Below are 26,764 nucleotides of genomic sequence, written 5' to 3'. Positions count from 1 at the left end.
TGCCTTACCATTAACCTGTTAGACATTTCAAACGGATCTCCTAGAAATCTAATTAAGTCCTGAGAGAACTTTCCTCCCCATTCCCTTCCCATCCTGACATCAACTATTTCTCTAAAGGTCACTACCTCTACCTCAGCAATATCCTTGCCTCCTTAACCCACATGGCTAATTAGTTGCCAGATCTTGCTGCTTCTATTTCTACATCTCATATTTATCAGCTTCTTACTGCTTACCATCTTAGTTCAGGTCTGCATCACTTCTTTTTAAATTTTTTCTTTTCTTCTTTTTTAAGAAACCCTTACCTTCTGTCTTGGTTCTAAGGTGGAAGAGCTAGGCAGCTGAGGTTAAGTGACTTGCTCAGGGTCATACAGCTAAGAAGTGTCTGAGGCCAGGCTTGAACCCAGGTCCTTCAGACTCCAGGCCTGGCTCTCTATCCACTGAGCCACCTAGCTGCCTCTGCCTAAATTATCTCATTTCTCTCCTCATTGGTCCCTGTGCTCTAGTCCACACAGAGATTTTCCTTAAGGTAAAGGTCACTTTCATATCACTTTTCTATTAAATTTCTGTGGCTTTTTGTTGCTTCTAGGATCACCTCCAGTCTCATATCTCCAATTGTCCATTGTTTGGATTAGTCAAACTGGATGTCCTGTAGATATATGAAACTCAACATATCCAAAATGGAATTCATTATCTTTTCCCCAAAACCTTCCCTTTGCCTAACTTCCCCGTTATGGTTCAGAGTATGACCATCCTGCCAGTTACCCAGATCTGCAATCTAGGTTTCATCTTCAGCCTTTCACTCCCTCTCTCACTCTATATCCAGTTAGTTAAAAAGTCTTCTTGTTTCTGCTTTTATAAGCTCTCTAATTAAATACTCCTTTCCTCCCTCACTGCCGTCACCTTCATTAGCATCTCATACCAGGACTAATGCTGTCTATGTAGCCCACTGTTGGCCTTTTTGTGTCAAGTCTCCATTCTAGGCCTTCTTCCACTCAAATTGTCAAATTGATCTTCCTTGAATGCATATTCCACTCCCCTCCTATTCAATAAACTCTAGAGATTGACTTGTATCTACAAGATCAAATACACAATCCTGTTTGACTTTTAAAGTCTTTCATAACCGTCTGACCCTTTCCTCTCTTTCCAGTGTTCTCTAAAATCCAGTGATCCTGGCCTCCTTAATCATAAGAAGGTCACTTCAGGTCTCAGCTAAAGTCTGCAAGAAGCCTTTCCTAGCCCTCCTCCATCTTAGTTCCTTCCCTCTGAGACACCCCCACACCCCCCCCCCCCCATCATGGTTTATATTTCATTGTTTGCATGTTTTTTTCCCTTTTAGACTGTGAGGTCTTTGAGAACAGGGACTGGTTGGAGCCAATCACATAACACACATAATAGATACTTAGTAAATTCTAGTTGATTTGATTTCTTTGGCTTTAAAGGCCACATCTCAACCTACCTTTCCAGTCCCATCCTAACTCTGTAGACCTTCCAAACTGATCTTGTTGCTGTTCCTTACACATAGTATTCCATCTCCTGTCTCCATAGGCTGTTCCTCATGCCTAGGTTGTACTCCTTCACTACCTCATAAAATCCCTCCCTTCAAGACACAACCGTTTTTATTTATATTTGTAGTTCCAGTAGCTTTAATGATCTAATTCAGTGGTTCCCAAAATTTTTTGGCCTACTGCCCCCTTTCCAGAAAAAATATTACTTAGCGCCCCTGTCACATACTATCACCGCCCCCTTACAGTTATTCCCCGCCCCCAAATGCACCTGTGGCCATCACCACTTCCTGGATCGCTGCAGCACCCACCAGGGGGCAGTGATGCCCACTTCGAGAATCACTGATTCTAATTAATATAAAGGGACAGTTAGTTTGGTAGCTCAGTGGGTAGTGCACCAGGCCTGGAGACCAGAGGTCCTACATTCAAATACTTCCTAGCTGTGTGACCCTGGGCAAGTCATTTGACCTCAGTTGCCCAGTCTTCACTGCTCTTCTGCCTTGGAACCAGTACTTAGTATTGAGTCTAAGACAGAAGGTAAGTTTTTTTTTTTTTTTTTTAACTTGGTTGAAAGGAGGTGGGTGGTGCACAAAGACTTTAACAGACTCTAGTTCTTGTAGAATCATAGTTGTCCAAACTGGTATTTTTCAAAAGTGAAAAATGATTGAGGAAGTGACAGGCATATATTTGCTCTATTTCCTTTCTGAGGTTGTTTCTACAGATCTTTGGGGTTAGGTTACCCCAAAATGTGAAAATTGCCTCCACTAATGGAAAGCCACAAGTCCCGTTAACTGATAGTCTTAGAGAGTTGTCCCCAGAGGTCACAACCCACCCATGGAGGCATTGCTAGTGTAGGATTTGAAACTGCTTTTCCTAATTCTAAGGCTCTGTCCACTAAGTCAGCTGTTCTCTAATATGAAGATGTTTTAACATCTAATGTAGAAAATATCTACAGATAAAACCCACATAAATAGAAGCTCATCCAGGGTAAAAAGTCCTGAGGCCAAAATGTTTTGAGAACCACAGCATCATGTTGCCTTTCTCATCTATCCTAGGCCCATTGTGAGTAACAACAATTAGAGCACTCTCCTTGATACTAGTTTATGGTCTGTAGCTGTTACTTTCCATGGCACTAATCTTCTAGGGTTTTTGTCGATACAGGCTCTTTTCCTTGTTTACTTTGAGATCAAAACACCATCTTCATAAGACTAAGCAAGACTAGTATATCACTGCCTTCAGTGTTCCATTTCCTCTCTGAGATGATTGTTTCTGAAAAATTCTAGAATTGACCAAATATTCTCAGTTCCTGATTGGCATTTGGCTCTTGATTGGGTCCAGAAATGGGAGGAAAAATTCTCACCCAGATGTAGTTGGTTTGCCACTCAGTGCTCCCACTTATTTTCCCTCATCAACAAATTTTGAACATCTTACTTCAGAAGAGCTACTAGTGGAACACTAGGACTGCTTATCTTTCTAGTCATCCACAGACATAAAAAGCCAAGTTTTTCTTTCCAGACTATATAGTCTCATTCCCTATGAGGCTTGTGATGTATACTGTCTTAAAACTCAGAGTTCAAATAGTCTTTACAAAACAATTTTGGCTGTTAATTATCCCAAACATTATAAAAAAGTATCTTCTGATAAATTTGAGTTCCCTTCTCAGGAAAGGCCCTGTAATTTTAACCTTTGGACTTAACTGGTGTTTCCCTAGTTTTTTAGCTTTGTTAGGGGAAGAAATTTCTAGCTTAAAGCTTCCATCTTAGCACTGAGATGGACCTATTCCCTTTAAAAAGTCTACTAGGGGATAACTGGGTGACTCGGTGGATTGAGAGCCAGAACTAGAGATGGGAGGTCCTAGGTTCAAATCTGGCCTCAGACACTGGACAAGTCACTTGACCCCCATTGCCTAGCCCATACCACTCTTCTGCTTTGGAACCAATACAGAGTATTGATTCCAAGACAGAAAGTAAGGGCTGAATGAATGAATGAATGAAATGAAATGAAAAAATTAAAAAGTTTTCTATCTTTGCCAAGGGTACCCCTACAACAGGAAATTTGAGCTAATTACACTCAGGCTGATGCAGTCAGACTGGGAATTATTCTTACAACCTGCAGATGTGTCAGTTTGTTCAGGGTGACTAAAGGCAGACTTGGAGATTATGTAGCTCCATAGAGGCCTTTTGCCAACTAGGCTCTCATGTTTGGGGATTTTTTTTCCCTTAACATTTGTTTGTTGCATTTTTTTTTAACTTTGTCCATTTTAGTTGGAGGCTGAACAGGGACACAAGATATGACCTCATTCTGAGTACCAAAAGATCTCTTTGCCCTGAAAGGCCATCTAAAGATGGAACAGACAAGTGGGATGAGAGAACCCCCAGATTCAGATGACCTATTTGTGAACATAGTGGGGCCTTCTTCCACTTGTCTAAAAGTTATTTAGCCTTTAAAGGTCATATGTTGTCAGGAAGTGGCCAGGAGAGAGAATCTACTTCCCTATTTCTGTGAATCTTTGATATTCTCCCTAGTTTGAGACAGGCTACTAGAGCTAGGCCTCCTCTTCTCCACCTCGAGTGCACTCCCTTGACCCCCAAGGTCTTTGTTCTGCTTTTGGGGAAAAGCATCCTCCTTGGCTAGATGAGATGTGGCCTCCTTGGACCCAGTGAAATGATGCTGTTATGGCCTTAGTCTGTGACTTCAGTACAAAAAGCTTTTACATCCTTTTCCAGCAACAGCAGGAACCCCTATCCAAAATAACTAAGGAAATCCAGAGTTGGAAGCTTGTTCTTTAGTTGTTGTGGAAGATAGGAAGGAAGCTCACATGCCTAATGGTTGCCTTGGCAGTGAGGATGGAGTGGGGATAATATTCCTCCAGAAGGAATGATTCTTGTCACTTAACTGTGTGGATAGGCAGTAATTTTCTAGTTTTTTCACTCTTGAGCACATAGTTGCACTATTCAAAATGTCTTTTTAGCCATGGCAACAGTTGGGAGCCAACTGCTACTGCAGTTAGATAAATGATAGGTAAATTTCGAATTGGCATCCTGCTAATTAAATTGCATATTTGGGAGATTCTGGGGCCTAGTCATACCACCTAGGAGTGACTTGTTGATATTTGGTGTCTTTTGTATCCTGACCATGTTCTCTTTTCTTATAGTGTGAGTGACTGCCCTATGTTATGTTGATGCTGGTCTGCCATGCTAGCCTGTCTGCCTGGGCCAAGTGACCTGTCCTTTCAGCTTCTCTCTCACACGCAGATGAACACTGGACTTCAGAAATGTAAGTGGTGTGGATGGAACTAGACACAGCTCCTTGTTCACAATCAAGGCAGAACAGAAGGCTGAATCTCCCCAATGTATTTAACCTGAGTTGGAGAAAACAGTGAGGGAACGGCTGCCTAATCATATACCAGCAACATAAGAGATGCCCTGGAGGTTTCAATGAGATCCATGTTGATGGATCCCAGGCCTCATTTATTCCCTTTGCCACTTTCCATGGATAGACACTTTTAAGGGGCAGCTTAAGCTTACTTTAAGGGGTAGAGTGCCAGGCTTGGAATTAAGAAGACTCATCTTCAGATCCAGTCTCAGATACTTCCTAGCTATGTGACCCTGGGCAAGTCACATCACTCAGTTTCCTTATCTATAAAATGATGTGGAGAAGGACATGTAAACCTCTCCAGAATTTTTGTCAAGTAAACCCCTATATGGAGTCACAAAGCATCTGAAACACTGAACAACAACATGGTAGATGCTTTGTGTCTCTATCATGTTTAGATAGGTGGAAGCAGAGAATACAAATCAGGGCACCTGCAGACACCCCACATATGCTGTTGACTCTGGCAGATGCCAGTTGGGGAACTCCTTTCCTTTGGCCTTGCTTGTTAAGTTGTGGGTTAGAACCAGGCAGACTTGGAAAGCAGAATGACCCTTCTGTTGGTGGGGATTTAGGACTGCTTCCCTGGCACAGTTGAAGGTTTTTTTGTTCTCATAAGGTTCTTGCTCTCCAACCCTGATTATCAAGTGTGGACCTTTGGACATTCTTATTAGAGTCTCTTCCAGGGGCTACTAAGCCACTGCTATTGGGCCTAGTGACTCAAAAGGGCAAGACACTGCCTGAGTTGTTTATACCTGAGGTAGTGATGTGATGCTCCAAGGAGGGGAGGATTTGGGGTCGTTAAAAAAATCATAGCAACTCTGAATTGAAGGGGAATCAAGTGGCCAGACCTCAGATTTGCTCCTCTGAGTAAGGTTTGACTACTCATTCGTCTGACTCATTTCAGTTTTGGATAGCTCTGATGATTGTTAGAAGTTTTACCTTGTCTCCAAGAGGATCAGCTTTATTTCTTCATCTGGTTTTGATGGTGCCACCCTTTCTATAAGTTTTGTCAGAGGTTCCTTTTTTCTTCCAAGAACGAATTAAATGTATCTCAGACCAGCCTCTGTTAGTTAATCACAATGCAAAGTCTGTAAATAGTTAATGAAACTAGCTCTATTCATGGTGGAACTGAAGCTACAACTCTTTCGTTGTAGTTTTGTGACTCAGTCAGTCAAGATTTAGCAGCACTAACTTTCCCTCTGGCCTTTCTCTTTTTGCTGTGAGTTAAATGGTCCAAAGTTCTTGCCCTCGAATAGGATCAGAGAATTTTGTAGGAAGGTCCAGCAGCAGCCCCTAACTTGAAGGGTTGTGGAGATTTGAGAGCAAATGGCCCTGCCAAATGTAAATATGTTTAAGTTTAGCAAGACCTATCTTGAAGCCAACATAGCCCTTTTAATGACTACTACCTTTTCTAAGGCAAGGGAATTAAGTGTAATATTGAGTGCCTACTATGTACCAGGCCTTGTGCTAAGTGCTTTATAGATACTCCCTCATTTGGTCTTGATCTCCACAGCCCTTCAAGTTTGGGACTGCTAGTATCCCCATTTTACAGTTAAGGAAATTGACACAGATAGAGGTGAAGTGACTTGTCTAGGATCCCACAACTAACAAGTGTGAAGATGTCTAGTAACCATCTAGAATTAAATGATCCTTTCTAGAATTTTGTGAGGAATTAAAGCAGTGCTCACTGGTGTATAGTATATAGACTGTTCTCTTATCCTTTATGGAAAATCAAAGCATTTGCCCTTCTCCAGACTTACAGAGTAACCAACCACTCTCAGGTTTCCCATGATCTTTCAGATATTATGATAACTCAGAAGTCACATCTGCCTGTTCTTTTCAGGACCTTTCACCTATGGATTCTTTCTAGGGTGATTTCCCTTATAGAATTTTAGTCCATGGATGGGATCCTAATTATTTTTCTTTTAACCCTTTAAAATCTCCTTTCCCCCCTCTCCCCCCATTTTCTTCTCTTCTATTACAAAACCAACGAATGGCTAGTCATCATTTTCTGTACCATAATACTCATTTCCTCCCTGTTCATATAAATCAGTTTTTGTTTTTGCTGTTAGGTTTGTGTTTGTTGGTTTCTCCATTTTTCAAAGGACAAAATTCTTATCAGGCAAGTCAGTTATTTGAAATCATGGGGCTTTACTACTGACTACTTTTTTGTTTTTTTTATTATAGTTATTCTCTATTGTATCTAACTTTGAGGATACACATAGACAAAGTCTTTTTCCATCCATCTTAAAAGGGAGTGGAGGACCCCTTCCCTGGGAGATTAATTTTTCTCTTCATCCTTTGCCTTCAGTGGCCAGAAGTGAGGAAAATGCATCCTGTGTTCTATGGTTTTCAATTTTGCCTGAGACTTCATAACCATTGATAGCATTTTGGGATTCCTTTGGGCAGTATCATCTGTGTCTATGAATCACCAGGAGGTAGTTGTCATCCATTCTGAGAAGTGTGAGAATATGCTCCATTATGCCTTAGATAAATATCCTAGTGAGGGGCTGCCTGCTTTTCTCTTTTTCTTTCCCTTTCTGGATCTTCTCTCCTAGTCAGCTTTTTTGACTGCTGTATAATTTCCTAGAAGACAAGCAGCCAATTTCTTCCTCATAGTACAAGACTTTCTTTTTAATTCCCTTCTCTCTCCATATAATATTCTTCTCCTCTTTCCTTCCTTGTCACCTGAAAAAGATCATTTTCCCCTTTCTGACTTGGATCTCCTTTTTCCTCATTAAGACCTGGTTCCTTCTTTTAGGAACACCCATTGTCCCTACTGTTCAGTATAGGCCAGTGATTCCCAAAGTGGGCGTCACCGCCCCCTGGTGGGTGCTGCAGCAATCCAGGGGAGCAGTGATGGCCACAGGTGCATTTTCGAAAGTGGATTCAGTGCAGTAACCAATTTATTAACAAAATAAAGAAACCAATTGCAAATAGTCAGTTGCGATGATTTAAGATTACTGCTGACAAAAATAGAGCCGAGGATTACTAAATTGGTAGCAGCACACCAGGTTTATCCTTCTCATTAAAATGATTTCAAATGTTTTAACTTTTTTTGTATTACAATCTATTTTGAGTTCAATAACTAGTTTCATAATTTCAAAGTTCAATGTTTCTAATTTATACCTTTCTTTACTATATTTTATGAAAAAGGTAGAAAAGATACATATATCTTTCCTATTAATTGCTATTAAAATTTTTTAAAAATTAATTTCCAGGGCACTAAGTAATATTTTTTCTGGAAAGGGGGTGGTAGGCCAAAAAAGTTTGGGAACCACTGGTATAGGCCATTCCTGGAGTCCTTTCACCTTCAAGAGAGAGACTAGATTATATTTGGAACAAAGAAGGACTCTTGGCTGTGTCTGATTATGAACATTGTAGGATTTTACAGAATCTGATTTCAAGATATAAGGTCTGAGGTTATCTTCTCCAGCCCCTACATTGTGTTTTACATTTATAGTGAAACGAGACCAAGAAAGGTTGGATACGCAGAGGTCCCAAAGAACCAGTATTTGAACCAGTTCCTCAGGCCCCACATCCATCCAGCATGATCTCACTCTACCACATTGCAAAGTTGATCCTACTCCCTCTCCAACCTGATGGAGATTTCTAGCTTTGTTTCATTGGAATTACTTGTGAATGCTCTCTTAATCCTAAGCAGCTTCTTAATAACTTGAGCAGCCACCTCACATCTTAGCAATTCCGTAGCAACTTCTCTTGTTCCCTCATGCCAATCTCCTCTCTGTTTGACCAGTTTTCTCCACCCACCAATCTACTTCCACCCATTTGGGTAATTAACCTGATTTATTCTATTTGCTGGGTCTTACTTTCTTTACCTTGTCAGCTACTTTTCCCTTTTCCTTCTTGCGTTTCAACTGATCCTCACTTTTCCTTCATTCTTTTTCACAGAAATGGAAAATAAAATTGGACCTTGAAGTTATTTTTCTCCGAATGTTCCTTGATTCTCCCACTTTTCTCCTCTAAAAATATAATTCTTGATTTCACAAGTCTAAAACTCTTTGAATTTTTGTAATTTTCTTTTTTTCTTTGTGATGAGATTTATTTTGTTCTACATTTTCCTTTTTTTAAATTAAATTAAAAAAATTTTTTTTTACCAACTACATGTAATAGCAAACTTCCACCTAAGTTCTGAAGTTCTGTGATCCAAATTATCTCTCTCCTCCCAGAGCTGGCAAGCAAATTCAATCTGGATTATACATGTATTGTCATACAAAATATTCTGCACAGTTTTCTTATTCAACTCAAGTCATCTCCTTTCTGTATCTCTCATTGAATCCTGAACTCTACTCCCCCACCCCAGGTAGCTTTATAATTTGTGCCCAATTCTTTGGATTCCAGAACCACCACTGCCTGGAAGATATGCCCGGTGGCCATCTCTTCTCTGATTTTTCTTCAGATAGTCTGGCAGCTTCCTTCTAGAGGGTATACAGGGCCCAGATGAAGGACCTTTGGGAAAATTGGGAGCAGTGCTACAGCTTTTTCAGAATCTGTAGGTTTGTGGGAGGTTGGAAGTGATGCCCTATCAAGACCTATGTTCCCCCAGCTCAGCCCTGTCTACCACAAGAGAACAAAGCTTTTGCTTCCTCCAGCACTGTTACTCTATCCAAGTCTTCTCAACTAGATCTTCATCCTTTTCTCCCTCCAAAGAAATCTCCATATCCCCTACAATTTAAAAATTACATAGGTCTGTGTAGGCAAAGCCCACATGACACAGGTGCAGAGCACTGGGGAACTGATCTGTTCCCTCTCTTCCCAGCACCCAAGGACATTTTTTGCATGTCCCACCCCTCTGGGCACTTGAATTGGGAAAAGGTTTGCCAACCCTGATTTAGGGATGTCATTATCTCCACCCTTTCTCTTCTCTGCATGGTGGTATCAAGTACAACTAGTTGTTTGCTTTATTCTTGGTTCTTCTTTTCTTTTTTTTTCACTGACACCCTCTACTTCCATCACCACCCAAAGGCTACTGTCAATTAAATGAGAAATCAGAATGGTGCTATTGCAGTGGCATCCAAGGGGCTCAGAGTTCTTGGCTCAGCTTTGTCATTAACCTGTGCAATGACTGTAAGCTAGTCACTTTTCGCTGGACCTCTTGTTTCCTCATTTGTAAAATGAGAGGTGTAGGCTCTGTAAATGATCTATGTTCCCTTCTAATTCTTACATCCTCTAAACCAGTGGTTCCCCAACTTTTTTGGCTTACTGCCCCCTTTCCAGAAAAAATATTACTTAGCTCCCTGGAAATTAATTTTTTTTAAAAATTTTAATAGCAATGAATAGGAAAGATAAATGCACCTGTGGCCATCACCGCCTCCCTGGATCGCTGCAGCACCCACCAGGGGGCGGTAGCACCCACTTTGGGAATCACTGCTCTAAACTGTATGCCTTTGTCTCTCCAGGAAGCACCTTCTGTTATTTGAGCTTCACAAAATCTTGATGAGGTGGGCATTGAAGGTGATTTTTGTCTCCGTTTTATACATGAGTAAATAGATTTGCACTAGATCAAGTCACTTGTCCAGGCACCCAGCCAGTGTGTAGAGGTAGGATTCAAACCCAGGTCTCTCAATCCTTTAAGTCCAGTCCTTTTAGCCATATCACCCTTTCTGTATTTTTGAGTGAGTGCTTTTGCCCTCCTAGAAGGAATTAACCAATTCAGTGGGCATAGATATGCCTGCTCTGTGCCTTCTACTTGTCTTGGCAGCAAATAGTGTACCAGATGTTATTATGACCTCTAGTATCTTGTGGCCAAAGAATTAGTGAACATTTTTTAATAAACAGCTCTCTTTTTTGTTTCTTTTCTATACCCTGAAGGAAACAACCACTGCAAATGGCCTTATCCATCTGAATTGCCTTATAACCCAATAGAGCCTATGCTATTAATATCAGAAATAAGAGTTAAGAACCCTCTTCCTCCAACATTTTGTTTTCCTTGAATAGACCTGTTCTTTTGTAATACCTTTTTTTTTTTAAAAAAAAAACCTTTACCTTCCATCTTAGAATACTGTGTATTGGCTCTGAGGCAGAAGAACAGTAAGAGGTAGGCCATGGTTACATGATTCATGACCCCTCTCCTTCCTTTCCCACCTCCTGAATCTGACAAGCAGTTCCACTGGGTTATACATCATTCAAAACCTATTTCCATGTTGTTCATATCTGCAGTATCCTTTAACATCAGAGCCCCAGTCACATCCCCATCAAACCACATGATCCCACAGTTCTTTCTCTGGATGTGGAGAGCTTTTTCTCCTAAGTTCCTCTTGGTTATCCTGGGTCATCGCATGCTGCTGGTAGAGAAGTCAGTTACATTGGATTGTGCCACAGCATATCAGTCTCTGGGTACGACGTTCTCCTGGTTCTCCTTCTTTCGCTCTATGCATTTTTTTAAAGCCCTTAGCACATAATTCCAAATTGCCTTCCAGAATGGTAGATTTAATTCACAATTTCACCAGCAGTGCATTAATGTCCCTATTTTGCCACATCCCCTCCAACATTTATTATTTTCCTCTAATGTCATGTTAACCAATCTGCTCAGTGTGAGGTGTTACCTCAGAGTTGTTTTGATTTGCATTTCTCCAATTATGAGAGATTTAGAACACTTTTTTCATGTCCTTATTGATAGTTTTGATTTCTTTATTTAAAAACTGCCTAATAATGTCCCTTGACCTTTGTCAACTGGGGAATGGCTTGATTTTTTGAACAATTGACTTGGGTCCTTATAAATTTGAGAAATTAGACCTTTGTCGGAGGTTTTTGTTATAAGAATTTTTTCCCCAATTTGTTGCTTCCCTTCTGATTTTGGTTGCATTGGTTTTGTTTGTACAGAAACTTTTTAATTTAATATAATCAAATTTATTCATTTTACATTTTGTAATGTTCTCTACCTCTTGCTTAGATTTAAATTCCTTCCTTTCCTATAGATCAGATGGGTATTCTATTCTAGGTTCACCTAACTTGTTTATAATTTCCCTCTTTATATTTAAGTCATTTACCCATTTTGAACTTACCTTGGTATAAGGCAGTGGTTCCCAAACTTCTTTGGCCTACCACCTCCTTTCCAGAAAAAAATATTACTTAGCGCCCCCTGTCACATACTTTCACCACCCCCTTACAGTTATTCACTGCCCCCAAATGCACCTGTGACCATCACCACCAACCTGGATCGCTGCAGCACCCACCATGGGGCCGTGGTGTCCACTTTGGGAATCACTAGTAGAGGGTGTGAGATGTTGATCTAAACCTAATTTCTCTAGTACGTTTTTCCAGTTCTCCCAGGAGTTTTTGTCAGATAGTGGGTTCTTGTCCCAGAAGCTGGGATCTTTGGGTTTATTGAACACTATCTTGCTACTATCATTTACCCCAAGTCTATTCCATTGATCCATCCTTTTATCTCTAAGCCAGTACCATATTGTTTTGATGATCACTGCTTTATAGTGAGTTCAAGATCTGGTAATACTAGGCTTCCACCCTTCACATTTTTTTTTCCATTAGTTTCCTTGATATTCTTTTGATCTTTTATTCTTCCAGAAGAAATTTGTAATAATTTTTTCCAATTCTATAAAAAAGTTTTTTGGTAGTTTGATAGGTATAGCACTGAATGAGTGAATTAATTTAGGTAGGATTGTCATTTTGATTATATTAGCTCATCCTACCCATGAGCAATTAGTGTTTTTCCAATTGTTTGGATTTAGTTTTATTTGTGTGAAAAGAGTTTTGTAGTTGTTATCTAATTCCTGAATTTGTCTTGGCAAGTAGATTTCTAGATATTTTATATTGTCTAGAGCAGTGATGGGCAAACTATGGCTCTTGGGCCAGATGTGGCCCCCTGAAATGTTCTATCTGCCCTCGGGCCATTATTCCTAATCTGAGGAATAGGATGAAACAATGAGTAGGATACAATACAATGAAACTTTGAAAGAGTTGTCTTAGAAACAGACTGAAAGATGAACATTTCCTTTCCTTTGGCCCCCTCTTTAAAAAGTTTGCCCATCACTGGTCTAGGGTGATTTTAAATGGAGTTTCTCTTTGACTTTGATTTTAGGCTTCTAAATGCTAAATAATTACTTTCTACTGTTGAACCTTCTCATGTTATGCCTCATCACTAACCCTAACCTCCACTATTCTGGCCCAGTGTTTAGTTGACTCTGTTAGCTGCTGTAGCTTCTTTTTTGACTCGGACTTTCTGTCCTCAGGGTTAGGGGCACTCTCTTAAACTTCAGTTTTTCTTGTTAATTCAGTCTCCTGCAGGGACTGCTGTTACCTGCAGGGCTCAGAGCTCTGTGAACTTGTGCTGAGTCTTGGGGCCTCAGTGCTGCTATATTTTCTAAGGAGATAGAGCCCCTTATCTTACCACTTGACTTTATTCCTGCCTGGCTACCTTAGAAGCAATGACATGGTCAGAAGGCCCATAGTTAGGGGCAAGAGGAATAGCTCTAAGAGGCTCTGAATCTACACAGTGGTAGTGACTTCGGCACCCAAATAAATTCAGGGCACCCTGCAGTGGGATGAGTTGGGAAAACCCTCTTCTACATTCTAGCTTCACCTATTCCTTCCAGAGAAGAAACAAAACTCTGAATTTGGGAGATTAAATTTAGGCACAGCTTTTCAGACTCTGCACCATTTCTCTTTTTCCTCTGAAATCAAACACAAACAAGAGCCTGATTTCTTAACTTCAGAAGAAGCAGTTATTATACTGTAACTCAGAAGCAGCTAGGTGGCTCAGTGGATTAGGAGCCAGGCCCCAGGGGAGATGGTGAGGGGGTGGTGGTGGGTGGTTCTGAGTTCAAATCTGCCCTCAAACATTTCCTAGCTATGTGATCATAAGCAAGTCACTTAACCCCAGTTGCCTAGTCCTTATTGCTCTTCTGCCTTACAGCCAATATTTAGTATTGATTCTAAGGCAGAAGGTAAAGGTTTATATATATCCTGGAAGTCCAACTCTGAAGCTCCTACTGACCTCATTCCTCTTGAGCTGCCTACCTATGGCTCTGTACCCTGGCTAACCCTGCTCCACAATCCGTCCCTCTCTTTGGCCACTCGGCCACCTACCACAGACAGAAGCAGATATCTCTCTTTCTTCTCAATTTCACACGTTTTTCTCCAAAGAGAAGAGATTCCAGTTAAATTCAACTTGATTGACAAGTATATCTGGGTGACTTTTAAGTGAATGTATTAAAAATTGGTCTACTAAGCTGTTCCCCTATGGAGGTGACCTCATACACTGTCAGTGTTCCTGAGCTCTACTTAGCCTGTTCTCTTATAAGGGATTTTTCATAAAAGTGTTGTGCACTGGGGGCAGCTGGGTAGCTCAGTGGATTGAGAGCCAGGCCTAGAGACGGCAAGTCCTGGGTTCAAATTTGGCCTCAGACACTTCCCAGCGGTGTGACCCTGGGCAAGTCACTTGACCCCCATTGCCTACCCTTACCACTCTTCTGCCTTGGAGCCAATACACAGTATTGACTCTGAGACCGAAGGTGTAAGGGTTTAAAAAAAAAAAAAAAAAAGTTGTGCACTTAGGAAAGTCTTGTGTTGTGAGAGAACCAGTGGGAGGAGAGTAAATATTGGCTTGGGGTGAGGAGCAAAAAATATAATTCATCTTTTTTTTTTGTCCCTTTTCTTTTTTTCCTGAATTTCTTGTCATCCTTGCAAAGGGGCCGTGCTAATCTTCTCTGTATCATTCCAGTTTTAGTGCATGTGCAGCCAAAATGGGCAAATGCAATTCCATGTTCCAAGATTGGCTTCTAACCCATGGTCTAGTGTAGTCTCCAGTCCTTTAGCTGCAACTTCTCCTTGGTCTGATAAATTCAATTTTTACTTCAGGCCATTCCAGAACTCAGCCTGTAGTCTTCCTCTCCTTGTCTTCAACTCTCAGACAGACCATTCTTCCTTTCCCCTCCCCCATACTCTTCTCATTTCCTGTTGGTTTCTGACTCCCTTATTAGACTGACTCCAATTTCCTGTGTCCTTCCTGTTGCTGATGAAATCAATGGAGTCCGCAAAGCCAGAGAAAAGGCTCCATGTGTGTAGTCATTCCCCTCCCTTGGACCAAGTCTCTGAACCAGGCTGGCAATGCCAATTTGGAGGAAAGCAGCTCTTGTACCTGCAGACTGTGGGCTGTTCAGGTGGAGAAGGGGCATCCACAATTTAGTATTGCTCTCTCTGTTAAGCCTGGGCTGTGTGGTGTTCAGGTGGATTTTTTTTTTAAACTTGCTTTTTTTATCTTACAATCAATACTCAGTATCCATTCCAAGACAGAACATTGAGGCCCTGGGCAGAGGGGTTAAGTGACTTGCCCAAGGTCATGCAGCTAGGAAGTATCTGAGGTCAAATTTGAACCCAGGACCCCAACCCCCCTTTCCAGGCCTGGCTCTATCCACTGAGCCACCTAGCTACCCCTCATTTGGAATTTTAGCCATCAGAGGTGTGCAGAGCCCAAGTGGCTCCATTCTTTGTGGCAGGCTACATTACTTGATGGATAAGGTTGGGTTTCTTCACTTCTTGAGAGCCTCTTCCCACCATTTCCAAAATTGATGAAACTAACAAATACTTCATTGAACACCTGCTTTATTCATGGCCCCAGACTTGTTTCTGAGGCATTTCCCCTCCCTTTCCCCCTTCCCCCCCCCCCAGTCTATCCCCTATTCTTTTCTTTTTTTTTTAAACCCTTACCTTCCCTCTTGGAGTCAATAAATTAAAAGAGTGATAAGGGCTAGGCAATGGGGGGTCAAGTGACTTGCGCAGGGTCACACAGCTGGGAAGTGGCTGAGGCCGGGTTTGAACCTAGGACCTCCTGTCTCTAGGCCCGGCTCTCCATCCACTGAGCTACCCTCCGTCTCCTATTTTTGCCACTATTTTAAACCCAATGTCATTCCCTGTCCATGGATTCCATTTGGAAGCCATGTGGTTTTTAGCTGATTCTGCCAGTTGGCTGCCTCAGATGGAGGTTTTGCGTACCCCCTTCCCCATAGCTCTGGAGCAGTGGTTCCCAAACTTTTTTGGCCTACCGCCCCCTTTCCAGAAAAAAAATATTACTTAGCCCCCTGGAAATTAATTTTTAAAAAATTTTAATAGCAATTAATAGGAAAGATATATATATATATAGTAAAGAAAGTTGTAAATTAGAAACATTGAACTTTGAAATTATGAAACTATTGAACTCAGAATAGAATGTAATACAAAAAAAGTTAAAACATTTGAAATCATCTTAATGAGAAGGATGAACCTGGTGTGCTGCTACCAATTTAGTAATCCTGGCTCTATTTTCGTCAGCAGTAATCTTAAATCACCGCGATTGACTATTTGCAATTGGTTTCTTTATTTTATTAATAAATTGGTTACTGCACTGAATCCACTTTCGAAAATGCACCTGTGGCCATCACTGCTCCCCTGGATTGCTGCAGCACCCACCAGGGGGCGGTGACGCCCACTTTGGAAATCACTGGTCTGGAGCCTGATGCTGTTCATGTGAACACCTAGTTAACCTAGCTGTGGGACTGCACTACCTGAACCAAAGGCCTCCCGTCTTCTTTGGAGGTGGCCAGTCTAATCACTTGTTGAACATTAATTAGACCCCTGGGCCGACCCACAGACTCCCTGGTGTTGGGGCTTAGGGGGAGGGAGATGATAGAAAGAAGAGAGAGCTCTGGCTGCCAGGAGGCTGACACCCCCACACCTCCCCTTCCTGGAGCCAAGTTCCCCTCCGCTCTCCCCACGGGAGGCAGCAGCACCTGAGAAACACCAGAGGGGAGCTGCCTTTCTGAAGGGGAGCAGAGTTTGTCTTTTCTCTTTTGGGAAAGTAGCAGCTGGCAAGGCTGTTTGCCAAACGGTTTGAGGATTCTCCTTGTGAGGTATGGCCTCTCCCCTTTCCTTCTCTCTGGAAAAGCTCCTTCTGCTACACTGGCCGTCCTGCTGGCCCAGGATGCAGCGGGCGCCCTGTGTCGCTCAGCTGTTACTTGATAGGCAGTCATGCTCCGAGGGTGAAGAGGGAAGGGTTGGGAGTGTGCGGAGCCCCAGCTCTGGAATTGCACCTGCCTTGGTGTCTCCTAGGGCCCTCCTAAGTCTCCCACGTCCTTCCTTTTTGTAACCTCTTCCCTGAAGCCTTCTGTTAAAGGAAGCAACTAGCCTGAGAGCTTCCCAGGGAGGGGCTTCTCCATCAGGGTCCCCCCAGCTTTTCATCCTCTCAGTCAGTGTCTGGAACATTGGGATGCTTCCTTTGCCTGTTCCCTCCTTGACTTCCTGCCGAGGCTGCTCACCCACCATTCTCTGAAGGCCTGGCCAGGAGTCTCGGCACCGCTGCCCGGCAGAGAGGTCCTGCCTCTTGTTCTCTCCACTCGCTTCTGGTGACGTGCTCTTCGGGTGTCCCCCAGGGCTTCTAGGTGGGCAGAAGCCAGAGGGGCTGCTGTGGTTGCCTTGGCACTGATGAGCTCCCTTCTTCCTCTGTCCTTTCCCTGTCTCCTTCCCTCCCCCACACCCCCGTTTTCTCTCTCACTGTCTACAGGGGACACTACACAGAAAATGAGAACTGCTCACTACCCCACCCCAGCCGAATTGGATGCGTATGCTAAGAAGGTCGCCAACAACCCACTGACTATAAAAATCTTCCCCAACAGCGTCAAGGTTCCCCAGCGGAAACACATTCGTCGTACTGTGAACGGACTTGACACGTCGACCCAGCGCTACAGCCCTTACCCAGCCCAGGCCACCGCCAAGGCCGGTCTGCTCGCCATCGTCAAAGTGCCGGCCAAAAGCATCGTCAAAGACTTTGACGGCTCGCGGGCCCGGCTGCTCCCAGAGGCCATCATGAACCCCCCGTCGGCCCCGTACGCCGCACCTAGCACTTTAACCCACCCCCAGGCCCAGGCCTTGGCCCGACAGCAGGCGCTGCAGCATGCACAGACATTGGCTCACGCCCCGCCCCAGACGCTGCCACACCCTCAGGGTATCCCACAGTCCCAGGCACTGTCCCATTCCCAGAGCCTCCAGCAGGGCCTGGGCCACCCTCAGCCTATGGCCCAGCCCCAGGGTTTGGCCCATCCCCCAACCATGGCTCACCAGGGCCTGCAACACCCCCCCAACCCCTTGCTGCAGCCAGGTTTGCATGGAGGCCGGAAGATGCCAGACGCAGACGCCCCACCGAATGTGACCGTGTCTACCTCAACCATTCCCCTGTCCATGGCGGCCACTCTGCAGCAGACCCAGCCCCCGGACCTGAGCAGCATCGTGCACCAGATCAACCAGTTTTGCCAGACGAGGGCAGGCATCAGCACTACCTCAGTGTGTGAGGGGCAGATCGCCAATCCCAGCCCCATCAGCCGCAGCCTGCTCATCAATGCAAGCACTCGCGTGTCGACCCACAGCGTCCCCACTCCGATGCCTTCCTGTGTGGTCAACCCCGTGGAGCACACTGTGGCCACAGCCATGCCCACCACCGGTGCTGTCAACTTGCCTATGGTGGGGATCAATCGGGCCACAGCAGGCTACTCCAGCGACCTCAAGCCCGTGGCCTGGAACCAGCACCAGTTGGCCCACTTGCAGCAGATGTGCAGCGAGGCCGGTGGCAGCTCTGCCGGTGGCCTGGCGAGCAAGCTTCCCTCGGGGCGAGAAATGGCAGGGCCGGGCTTTACGGGCAAGGCGCCTGCCTACCCCCAAGAACTTTGCATGGGCCAGGCCTTCCACCTGAAACCACCCTTGGAGAAGCCCACCCCGTCCCCGCCTGTCAATGGCCCGGCGGCGCCACTGGCCTACCCCAATGGGCACTATTTCCAACCCCTGTGGAACAACATTCTGCCCACACCCAACAGCGACAGCTCCGGGTCACAGGACCTCGCCATGCCCTTCCACGGTGGGCAGCCTGCGGGCGCACCCCTCGACTGTGCCGCCGCCGGGGCCCACTATCGTGCGGGTGCCGGGGCCGGCACGGTGCCTGGCCAGAACAACTTGATGCAAACAGTGGATTACCTAAGTGGGGACTTCCAGCAGGCCTGCTTCCGGGAACAGAGCCTGGCCATGCTGAGCAAGGCCCACCGCCCCCCAGGCAGCCGAGCGCCCGAACCTACAGATAGTCGGAATCTTCATATTCAGCACCCTGGTTACAGATAGGTGCCATTATGGTCGAGACACAAAACGCACACAACACGCACACACACACACATGCGCACACACATACACGTACACATAGGCTTAGTCTTCATTTGGAGTGAATTGTTTTTAACTTTCATAACTCCTTTGTGACCTTTCTATTTCACTGCCCTATAGAGGACCGAGACGATCCGACAGTGCGGCCACCTTTGTCCTTCGCCTTCCCGCCCGCCCCCCGAAGTGTCAGCTTTTTAGTTTTTGAACACATCTCCAAACAGGCTTCTCCTTGGTTTCCCTAGCCAACCCCAGTGAGTTCCCTCCACATACCTTAGCATGTCCTCTCTTCTCTCCAGGTTGCACAGTAGGCTCAACTGGCTTGTTTTAGCCTCGTTTCAGCCATTGCCTCCCTCTCCACCAACACTGCCCCCCAAAAACCCAACCCTGTTTTTCTTAATACACAATGTTGCCCACCATTTGAGCATAGTCAGAAGGCTATGATGTCCCCCTGCACCCAGTATTTCTGAGCTTGACCCCTCTGCTTCCCTTCTCCCTTTGAAATCAAGGCAAGATTTCTCAGACCCACTTACTGGCCTCAGCTTAGATCCTCAGAATACTCCATAACATCCCACCCCAACGTGCAATTCTGGTTTGACTTCAGGTCTCTGCCGGGATTTGTGGTGGGCTTTTACCATGCACAGAAGGTGTTCAAACACTGTCTGGTAATGACCATAAATCTATAAATCTAAGACCTTCCACAATCTGGTCTTATTTTTGTGCCTGATGCCTGTCCCTGGTCCTCCTCAAGAGCAATGGAAGCAGCGCACTCCCTGGAAGAAGGATCTGTTCGTCCCTCCCCTGGCTGGCTGACTCATTTCACATACAACCTTCCTCACTGGGATGAGGGGTGATCACACTGGAGTTTGGAATTAAAGCCCCTTCCCATTACAAAAAGTAAAATACATTTGGTTCTTTCTCTGTCCACTGGCTAAGACTACTGCTCTACACTGTAAGTTTTAATGTGATATTTTGTATGAATGTAGTGTGGGTTTGAGTAGCACTGTGTGTGAGCCGCCCCGAGGGCACAGCCACCCACTCATCACCTCTTGGCACAGCCCCTCAGTTTAAAGAAGGAAAGGAAGAAAAGGAAAAAAAAAACCAAACACAAAGCCTTAAGCTCTGAACTCTTTCTTTACCAAACAGGAGCATGGTTTTAGTATATCTGGAGACACAGATTTCGGAAAAAACCTTCCCTTCCCTGTCACCACCTCCAGCACACACACATACACACACGCACAAGCACGCACGCACACACACGCACATACACAAACACACCAACTCACCTTTTGCGATCAAGTAGCTTCTAGTTGTCTAAAGACTTTAAAAATGTTTTCGATCACTGAAAACTTAGATGACATTTCTTTGTAACAAATTCCGCGTTTCTCCCTGTGCCCTGCACCCCCCCTTTTGAGTTTTAGTCACCTAGTTGGGTAATTGTTTTTTTCTTTTCCCTCCTGTTTCTTTAGAGTTTCTGAGTTTAGCCATGTACCACACAGACCCTCCTCTCCCTCCTGTTCTTGCCCTTCTCTTCCCCCACTCTTTGCATCTCGGGGTAAATGTGAGCTGATGACGTCCGTATTTAAGATTTGAGGGTTTGGGTATGCTACCCACTGTTCTTTAGCAAGAAACTCCTTTAGTGAGCTGAAGCAATGTGACTGAAGACTGGTTTTTAAATTATGTGTTGGCGAGTTGCCTTATATTTAAGAAAAGAAAAAAAGAAAAAAAATGCCTGATTGTGTTATGCCAAATGATGATAGCAACATGAAGTCCTAATTTATTGTTTTTTGATTGTTCTCCTGCAGTCTGTGTGAAAACTGGTAAAGGCCCCGTCAGGGCCCACAGAAGCACTGGAGGCTTGTCTTTTGGTCTCTTCCAAGATGTCTCCCTCCTCTTCCATCCCTTGCTCTTCCACTGCCCCTCTGTCAAAGCCAAGTTCCAGTGTGTCCTGTCCCGTCTCCCCGACCGTCCCCACCACCACCCCAAAGTCTCCTTTAGGCAAGCAAGATCTTCCTAGAAGTTAAGAGAAAAACTTTTCCAGCTCTCCCTTCTTTTTCCCTCCCAGCCAAAACAACAGGCTCACACCCATTTCAAGAAATCAGACTGGAACTTATCTCTTGGGCATTAAAGCCAAACCATCTGACTCCAGTCCTTTTCCTGGTGCAGGGTTGCAGGGGCTGAACCACTTGGCTCCTTCAATGTCTATGGATCATGTACTGTGAACCCCCTGGCCCCCTCCTCCAGCCCCTTCTCTGGGGATCATGGAGAGAGCAGGCGAATCTCTTCCCCCACCCCTACCCCACCAGCAATAAGGGTCCAACATGAGGCTGCCTCACCCCCCCACCCTGCCCTGGCCCAGGGAGATCCCCACTAGTGTTCATAAACTGTAGCATTACCTGCCTCCCTCACCCTGCCCCCTTCACCTGGGGTGATCAATGGGTGTGATGGGGGTGGGGGGTACTTATGATTATGACTAGTAAAAAAACCTAACCACCTGACCTTGTCCTATTTATTTAATGCTGTGAATGTTTGAGGTGGATTTTTATTTTCTGGTTAAAACACAGTTTCCAATACGTCAGATTTGTAGCCAGTTCAGGACAAGAGGTTCCCTTGGAGACAGCCCAGATCACCCCTTTCCTCTTGGGGGGGAGGTTCTCAAGTTTTAGTCCTATTATTTTGCCTCTTCCACACAGAGACCCCCTCCTATCCCACAACTACTGACAGCCCCAGCCTCCGGGGAGCTACAGCCATGGCAGACAGAACAGTTCCCTGTCAGGGCTTTGACTGTCACTGGGCTTCATTTAGGGGAGCACCATGACTGACCGGAGCCCCTCGCTGGTCCCATTCCAGCACCTGTGCTGTTCTAGCTGAACCCTGGGCACCTTCCTGGGTTCTTCAGGACAGATAGGTGACTCTGTGCTCCCGCCTGGGCAGGCCTCCCAATGTGGACCCTGTGACAGCTGCTGTAATCTCATAAAAAACAAACCCCTTCTGGTTATATGAAGCTGCTTCTCATGTGCTACGGGTATAAACTAGAAAACTTTTTTTTTTCCATTTTTGTCTGCAGGAAAATAAAAAAAATGATAATAAAAAAAAAAAGCAAAGCCAAAAACCTTATGTTTGAACTTCCCCTTTCTGCTGTCTGCAATGTATGGTGGGTCTCAGGGGGCAGTCGGGGAGGGTCCTTCGGGGGAGCTGATGATTTAGTCTGGGGAGGACCCACTGCCAAGGAAGATCAAGCTGCCCTCAAAGAGCAAAGGGGCCTAATCACAATGGGAGACATACAGCCCATTCACATCCCAGCCCCCTGGTATCCCCAGAATATGCCCTCCTGTGTTTAGTGCTTCCAGGGCCTCCAACTTCCTTCTGGTCTGTGGGATACTTGTTGGGCCTTTGGGTGGGAACTTTTAGTTCTTCCTGTTAGACTGCTGAGGAAAATGAGGCCCAGATTGGAGCTTAAACAGATTCCTGCTTCAGGGCCACATAGGGAAGACTTGTGACCCCTGGGAAGGACTGAGGAGGTGAACCTAATATATGCCCGAGGCCTGCTTACTACGCACCAGTGACTTCCATCCACTTCTATCAAATAACATTCTTCCCAAAGTGTAAAAGGGACTTCAGAGTTGTGGATACTGAATATGAAGTCAGCTCACCGGAAGGCAAGGAGGCACCCGAATGGCATCTAGGGTCAAAGAGAGCAGCGTCTCTAGGCCGGTGGGGTTTTTATCCCATAAGCAAAGTCGGCCTGGAGAAACTGAATCCTTGGTGGCCAAGGCTACATGGCACAACTGAAGGCAAAAGCTAAATGCCCCGGCATGGAGTCCCTCCCAGCCCCACTCCAGGCCGGCCTTCAGAACTGGTGGTAGTGTTGGGCCCCCTCTCCCCCATATGGCGGGGTTTCCTAAGCCAAGGACAAGGTTAGCCGTGAAGGCACAAAGATCAGGTTGAGTGATCCTGGGCTACACAGCCTACTGGTTTGGAGAAAACCCAAACCCTTTCTACATCGAGTGTAAGTGCTTCCCCCTTCTGGAAACACTGGGTATGGCTGGCCCAGGGCCATCTTGCCCAGCTTTCAGCCTGGGGAAGTAGTTGAGGACAAGAATGCCCTCCTGGCCCCTGGAGGCCCCATGGGAGATGGGGATGAGTCCATGTGTGACATTGGCTTTGGCAGGGCTATTTGATGAATCTGGGCATTCCTCTAGAAATGGGCTTCCCTCCTGTTCCCCAAGGAGTGCTTTGGGGAGGGAGGGGGGTGGAACTGTATAGGAGAGAAGGAAAGAATAGTAGGATCTGACACTCATCTGGATTCCATGATCTCTGCCATCCAGCTCTAACCTTCTGCACGTATGACCTAGACTGACCACCCACCTAATCCCTAAATGGCCATCATCTATAGGAAGGATTTCGTTGTCCCACCTTGGCCAAGGCTCTGGTCCTCGACTTTCTAAAGGAGATTGGTTGGATTGGATGGTCTCCGGGACACCTTCCAGCGATGAGTGCTAAGAGAATCTGTGGACCCCGTCCGCAAGCCTTTCTGGGCAACTGGACATCATGTAGGTTCTCCATCCCCCTTCCCCATAGCATATGTGGATGGAGTGCCAGGCCTGCAGGAGGCACTTAAATGTTTATCCATTGATCGATGTGGCCCATGACTTGATGGAGTGACCCCTCTGAGTCTTGAGTGGCCTGTCAAATTCAGGTATTTGTCTGGCCTTATTTTACAGGCTGCTGGGAGAAAAGCTGCTAGAAGATGCTAGTGGTTTTGAGGTTGAGGGATTTCTCCATCTTCCAGAAGGCTCCCTATTACCCGGGCCAGGGCCCTGCCTCCCTGCCCGTTTGCCGGAGGGCACTCGCCTCATCAGAGGTGGGAGCAGTATGGGCCTCGGTGTGTCTGCTCCACCTTTGACTGATGGGTCAGCTTCCTTCCAGACCGGCGGAGTCATCACCATCTGATGCTCCTGGCTGACATTTATCTGGTGGGGCTAGAGAAGAGCACGCGGTATAGACACCCCACTGTGGACTTGGCTTCTGTGTTCTGGCAGCTCAGTCATCGGGGGCCCTTCTCTGGAGCCCCAGTTAACTCTGTAATCATTCTAATTACTGGTCATTTACCAAGCCCCAGCCTGGATCTCAGACAGCTCTTTGAGGTGGGGTATTGGAGCAGGGCACTAGGCAGTTTCTAGGTCACAGAGCCTGTGAATCTCCTTTTCCAGAATGATGCTTTTAAATGCGTAAAATGCACAGGAAACCAGTGAGAGTGAAATAAGGATGTTTTTCTCACCCAAGATCCTGGGCATCCCTGAAGTTTGGTTGAGTCCCTGGGCTTGTCTGGAGCCATTTACGAACCTAAAGCCTCATCTCTGACAACCAACCCCCCCTTTCCCCAGGGTCTCCCCTTCCTAGAAATGTAAGCTTCTCCAGGGTAGACTGGCTTTGTGTCCCCCATCCACAGTAGAAAGCCCTGCCTTCCATTCCCTCAGGTAGGTTGCCCTTTGCCCATTGACCAACAAGTAGGCTAGAGTCTGTGCTGGATCCTCCTGACTCAGCCCGGCACTTTCTCCCCATCACTTTGGTCCTGGGCACCCCAAGCAAGCCAGGAAACCTGAATGAAAGTTGTCATCCAAGGTGTCACCCCCGAGGCACGGCACTTCCTCGTCCGACCGCCAGAGGGGGCTGCTGCCCAGTGCGATGAAATGGGAGAAAGGCAGCAGCAGTCAGCCTGCTCGGGGAATCCCAGGGGTTGAAGTGGGCCTCTAAGTGGATGATGGGAAAATCCCTCAAGCTGAGCTCCTCCGTGCCATGGTGGGCCAGAGACTGGGCGGCAGGGAGAGCGGAGCATCCCCAGGACCTGAAGTCAGTGCCTGCCTTTCTCCATTTTCCTTGGCCTCCCCCCCACCCCCCCAAGCAAGGCAGGGCTGGACAAAGTTAATAAATACACAATCCAGAATTTATTACAAACCAGGGCTCCCCCGCTGTGCCCCGCCGGGCACCCGAGGAATAAATAACCGCAGAGGGCACAGCTTCAGGGGTGGGGGAGGGGGAGGAGTTAAAACGAGCTGACCGCACCAGCGGTGGCTGACTCCGGCCCCACCTCTCCTCCCTATGGCTCTTGGGATGGGGGGCCAAGCCGCTCGCCTTGCTCCCCAGTACAGTACAGTGGGCAGTCGGGGCCCCCCAGGAAAGGAGACGGCTCATAGGATCATTGATTTCAAGCCCTTGAAGACCCCAGTGTGCGGTTCCCCTGCCCTTCCCCCGGGGGGCCGGGGCGCGGGGAACTGGGGGAAAAGCACCGAGAAGAGGCACCTGAGGGAGGGTGTGGCGGGGGGACACAGTGGGAGCCCAGCGGGCGGGGAGAAAGGGGGGGCCCGCCCCCCTCCAGGAGCCGCCCGCCTGGCCGGCCCGGGCCTCAGCAGCAGGGACAAGCCCCCCGGCCTCAGCTCAGGATCTTCTTGGGCAGCTCCACGGACGCCCGGATGAAGACGGCATCGTCGCGCACGTAGTTACGCTTGCGGATGTCCTGGTGGGAGATGAACTTGGGGTAGCCGAAGCCCAGGGCGCTCTCGTCCATGGAGCCCCGCCAGGTGCCCGGCTTCTGGAAGTTCTTCCAGTGGGGGTCCGGGTGGAAGGTCTCCGTGACGTGCTGGGGCTTGGTGACGGCCGGGTCGCTCTGGTCCAGCAGCGAGAAGGTGACCCGCCGGGCGAAGGGCCACTCGAGCAGGTTGTCGAAGGCGCCGGGCAGCACGCGGATGTACAGGGACAGGTGGGTGCCCTCGCCGCTGCCGTTGCCGTTGAGGAAGGCGGACACCTGCAGCTTGTAGCCGTACTTGTGGGTGTAGAAGGCCGGGCTGAAGCACTCGTGGTTGGCCCGAGCCTTGGCCTCCTGCAGGCGGCGCCCGTAGCCGCCGATCTTCCAGATGAGGACCCCGTCGCAGCCCACCGACAGCTCCTCCACGTCCCTGCGCAGCTCCTGCAGCTCCTGCCGCTGCCGGCTCACCAGGGCGCACATCATGGCCAGGTGCGGCTTCACGCTCTCCTCCATGTGGCGGCCCATCGCCAGCTTGGGGCACTGCGGGGAGACGGGGCGGGGGGCCGTGTGAGGGGTCTGCGCGGGGCGCCCCAGGCCGGCGGGGGCCCCCAGGGCGGGCACTCACCCGGTGTTTGCAGCCGGCGTCCTTGAAGGGGCACAGGACGGGCACCGTGCTGCAGTTCTCCTTCAGGTGGCTGTTGAGGTCCTCGCGAGGGATGCTCCCCATGCCACACTGGTTGGGGCACGGTATGGGGTAGCGGGGGCACTGGTGCTGGTGGTTCTGGAGGGGGCGGAGAGCGGGCCTGAGTCCCCGGAGCGGCTGCGAAAGGGGGGCACCCCACGAGACGCCCTCCAAAGCCGGACTCCCCAGTCCCCCACCCCGGCGGCCCGAGAAGCCGGCGGCTCACCTGGATGGTGTCAAAGACAAACTCCTTGGTGCAGTAGGCGCAGGGCTGGGTCCGCTTGGGGCACTCGGCCATCATGTGCTGGCCCAGCAGCCGCCTCATCATTCGGGCCCCACACTTGTTCTCACAGTACACGCTCTCCTGCGGGCAGACCCCCTCGTGGCTCTGGGGGCCGGGAAGGAGGGGGCTGTGAGCGGGCGGGGGCCTCTCGGGAGCCTCACAGCCCCCCCCAGCCCAGACCCCAACCCCCCCCCCCAGGTCGGCCCCGACCCACCGCCCGTGGCACCTCAAAGGCCTCCCCGGTGAAG

The 26,764-nt window shown here is 47.1% G+C and overlaps 2 protein-coding genes and 1 non-coding gene across 3 annotated transcripts; 1 reads left to right on the top strand and 2 right to left on the bottom strand.

The window, feature by feature from the left end:
• The first annotated feature begins 4,696 nt into the window (after positions 1–4,696).
• On the top strand, positions 4,697–19,928 carry FAM222B (family with sequence similarity 222 member B). The gene is made up of 2 exons (XM_044672846.1): positions 4,697–4,778; positions 17,392–19,928. Exons 1-2 carry the CDS (start codon positions 4,697–4,699, stop codon positions 18,990–18,992), a joined length of 1,683 nt encoding a protein of 560 aa, XP_044528781.1. The 3' UTR covers positions 18,993–19,928.
• On the bottom strand, positions 14,500–14,605 carry LOC123248142. Its single transcript, XR_006506236.1, has one exon. It is a non-coding gene; the product is annotated as a U6 spliceosomal RNA (small nuclear RNA).
• Positions 19,929–24,950: 5,022 nt separating the features above from the next.
• Positions 24,951–26,763, bottom strand: TRAF4 (TNF receptor associated factor 4; the record flags this gene model as incomplete). The annotated part of the gene is made up of 4 exons (XM_044675588.1): positions 24,951–26,091; positions 26,177–26,332; positions 26,460–26,621; positions 26,743–26,763. Coding segments are annotated over 4 exons (972 nt in total), but the record flags the coding sequence as incomplete, so codon positions are not given.
• Position 26,764: the final 1 nt, after the last annotated feature.

Source organism: Gracilinanus agilis, chromosome 4, assembly GCF_016433145.1.
Source record: "Gracilinanus agilis isolate LMUSP501 chromosome 4, AgileGrace, whole genome shotgun sequence".
In the NCBI taxonomy this organism is placed as follows: domain Eukaryota; kingdom Metazoa; phylum Chordata; class Mammalia; order Didelphimorphia; family Didelphidae; genus Gracilinanus; species Gracilinanus agilis.
The sequence above is the reverse complement of the archived record's forward strand: the minus strand, read 5'-3'. Positions and strand labels throughout refer to the sequence as shown.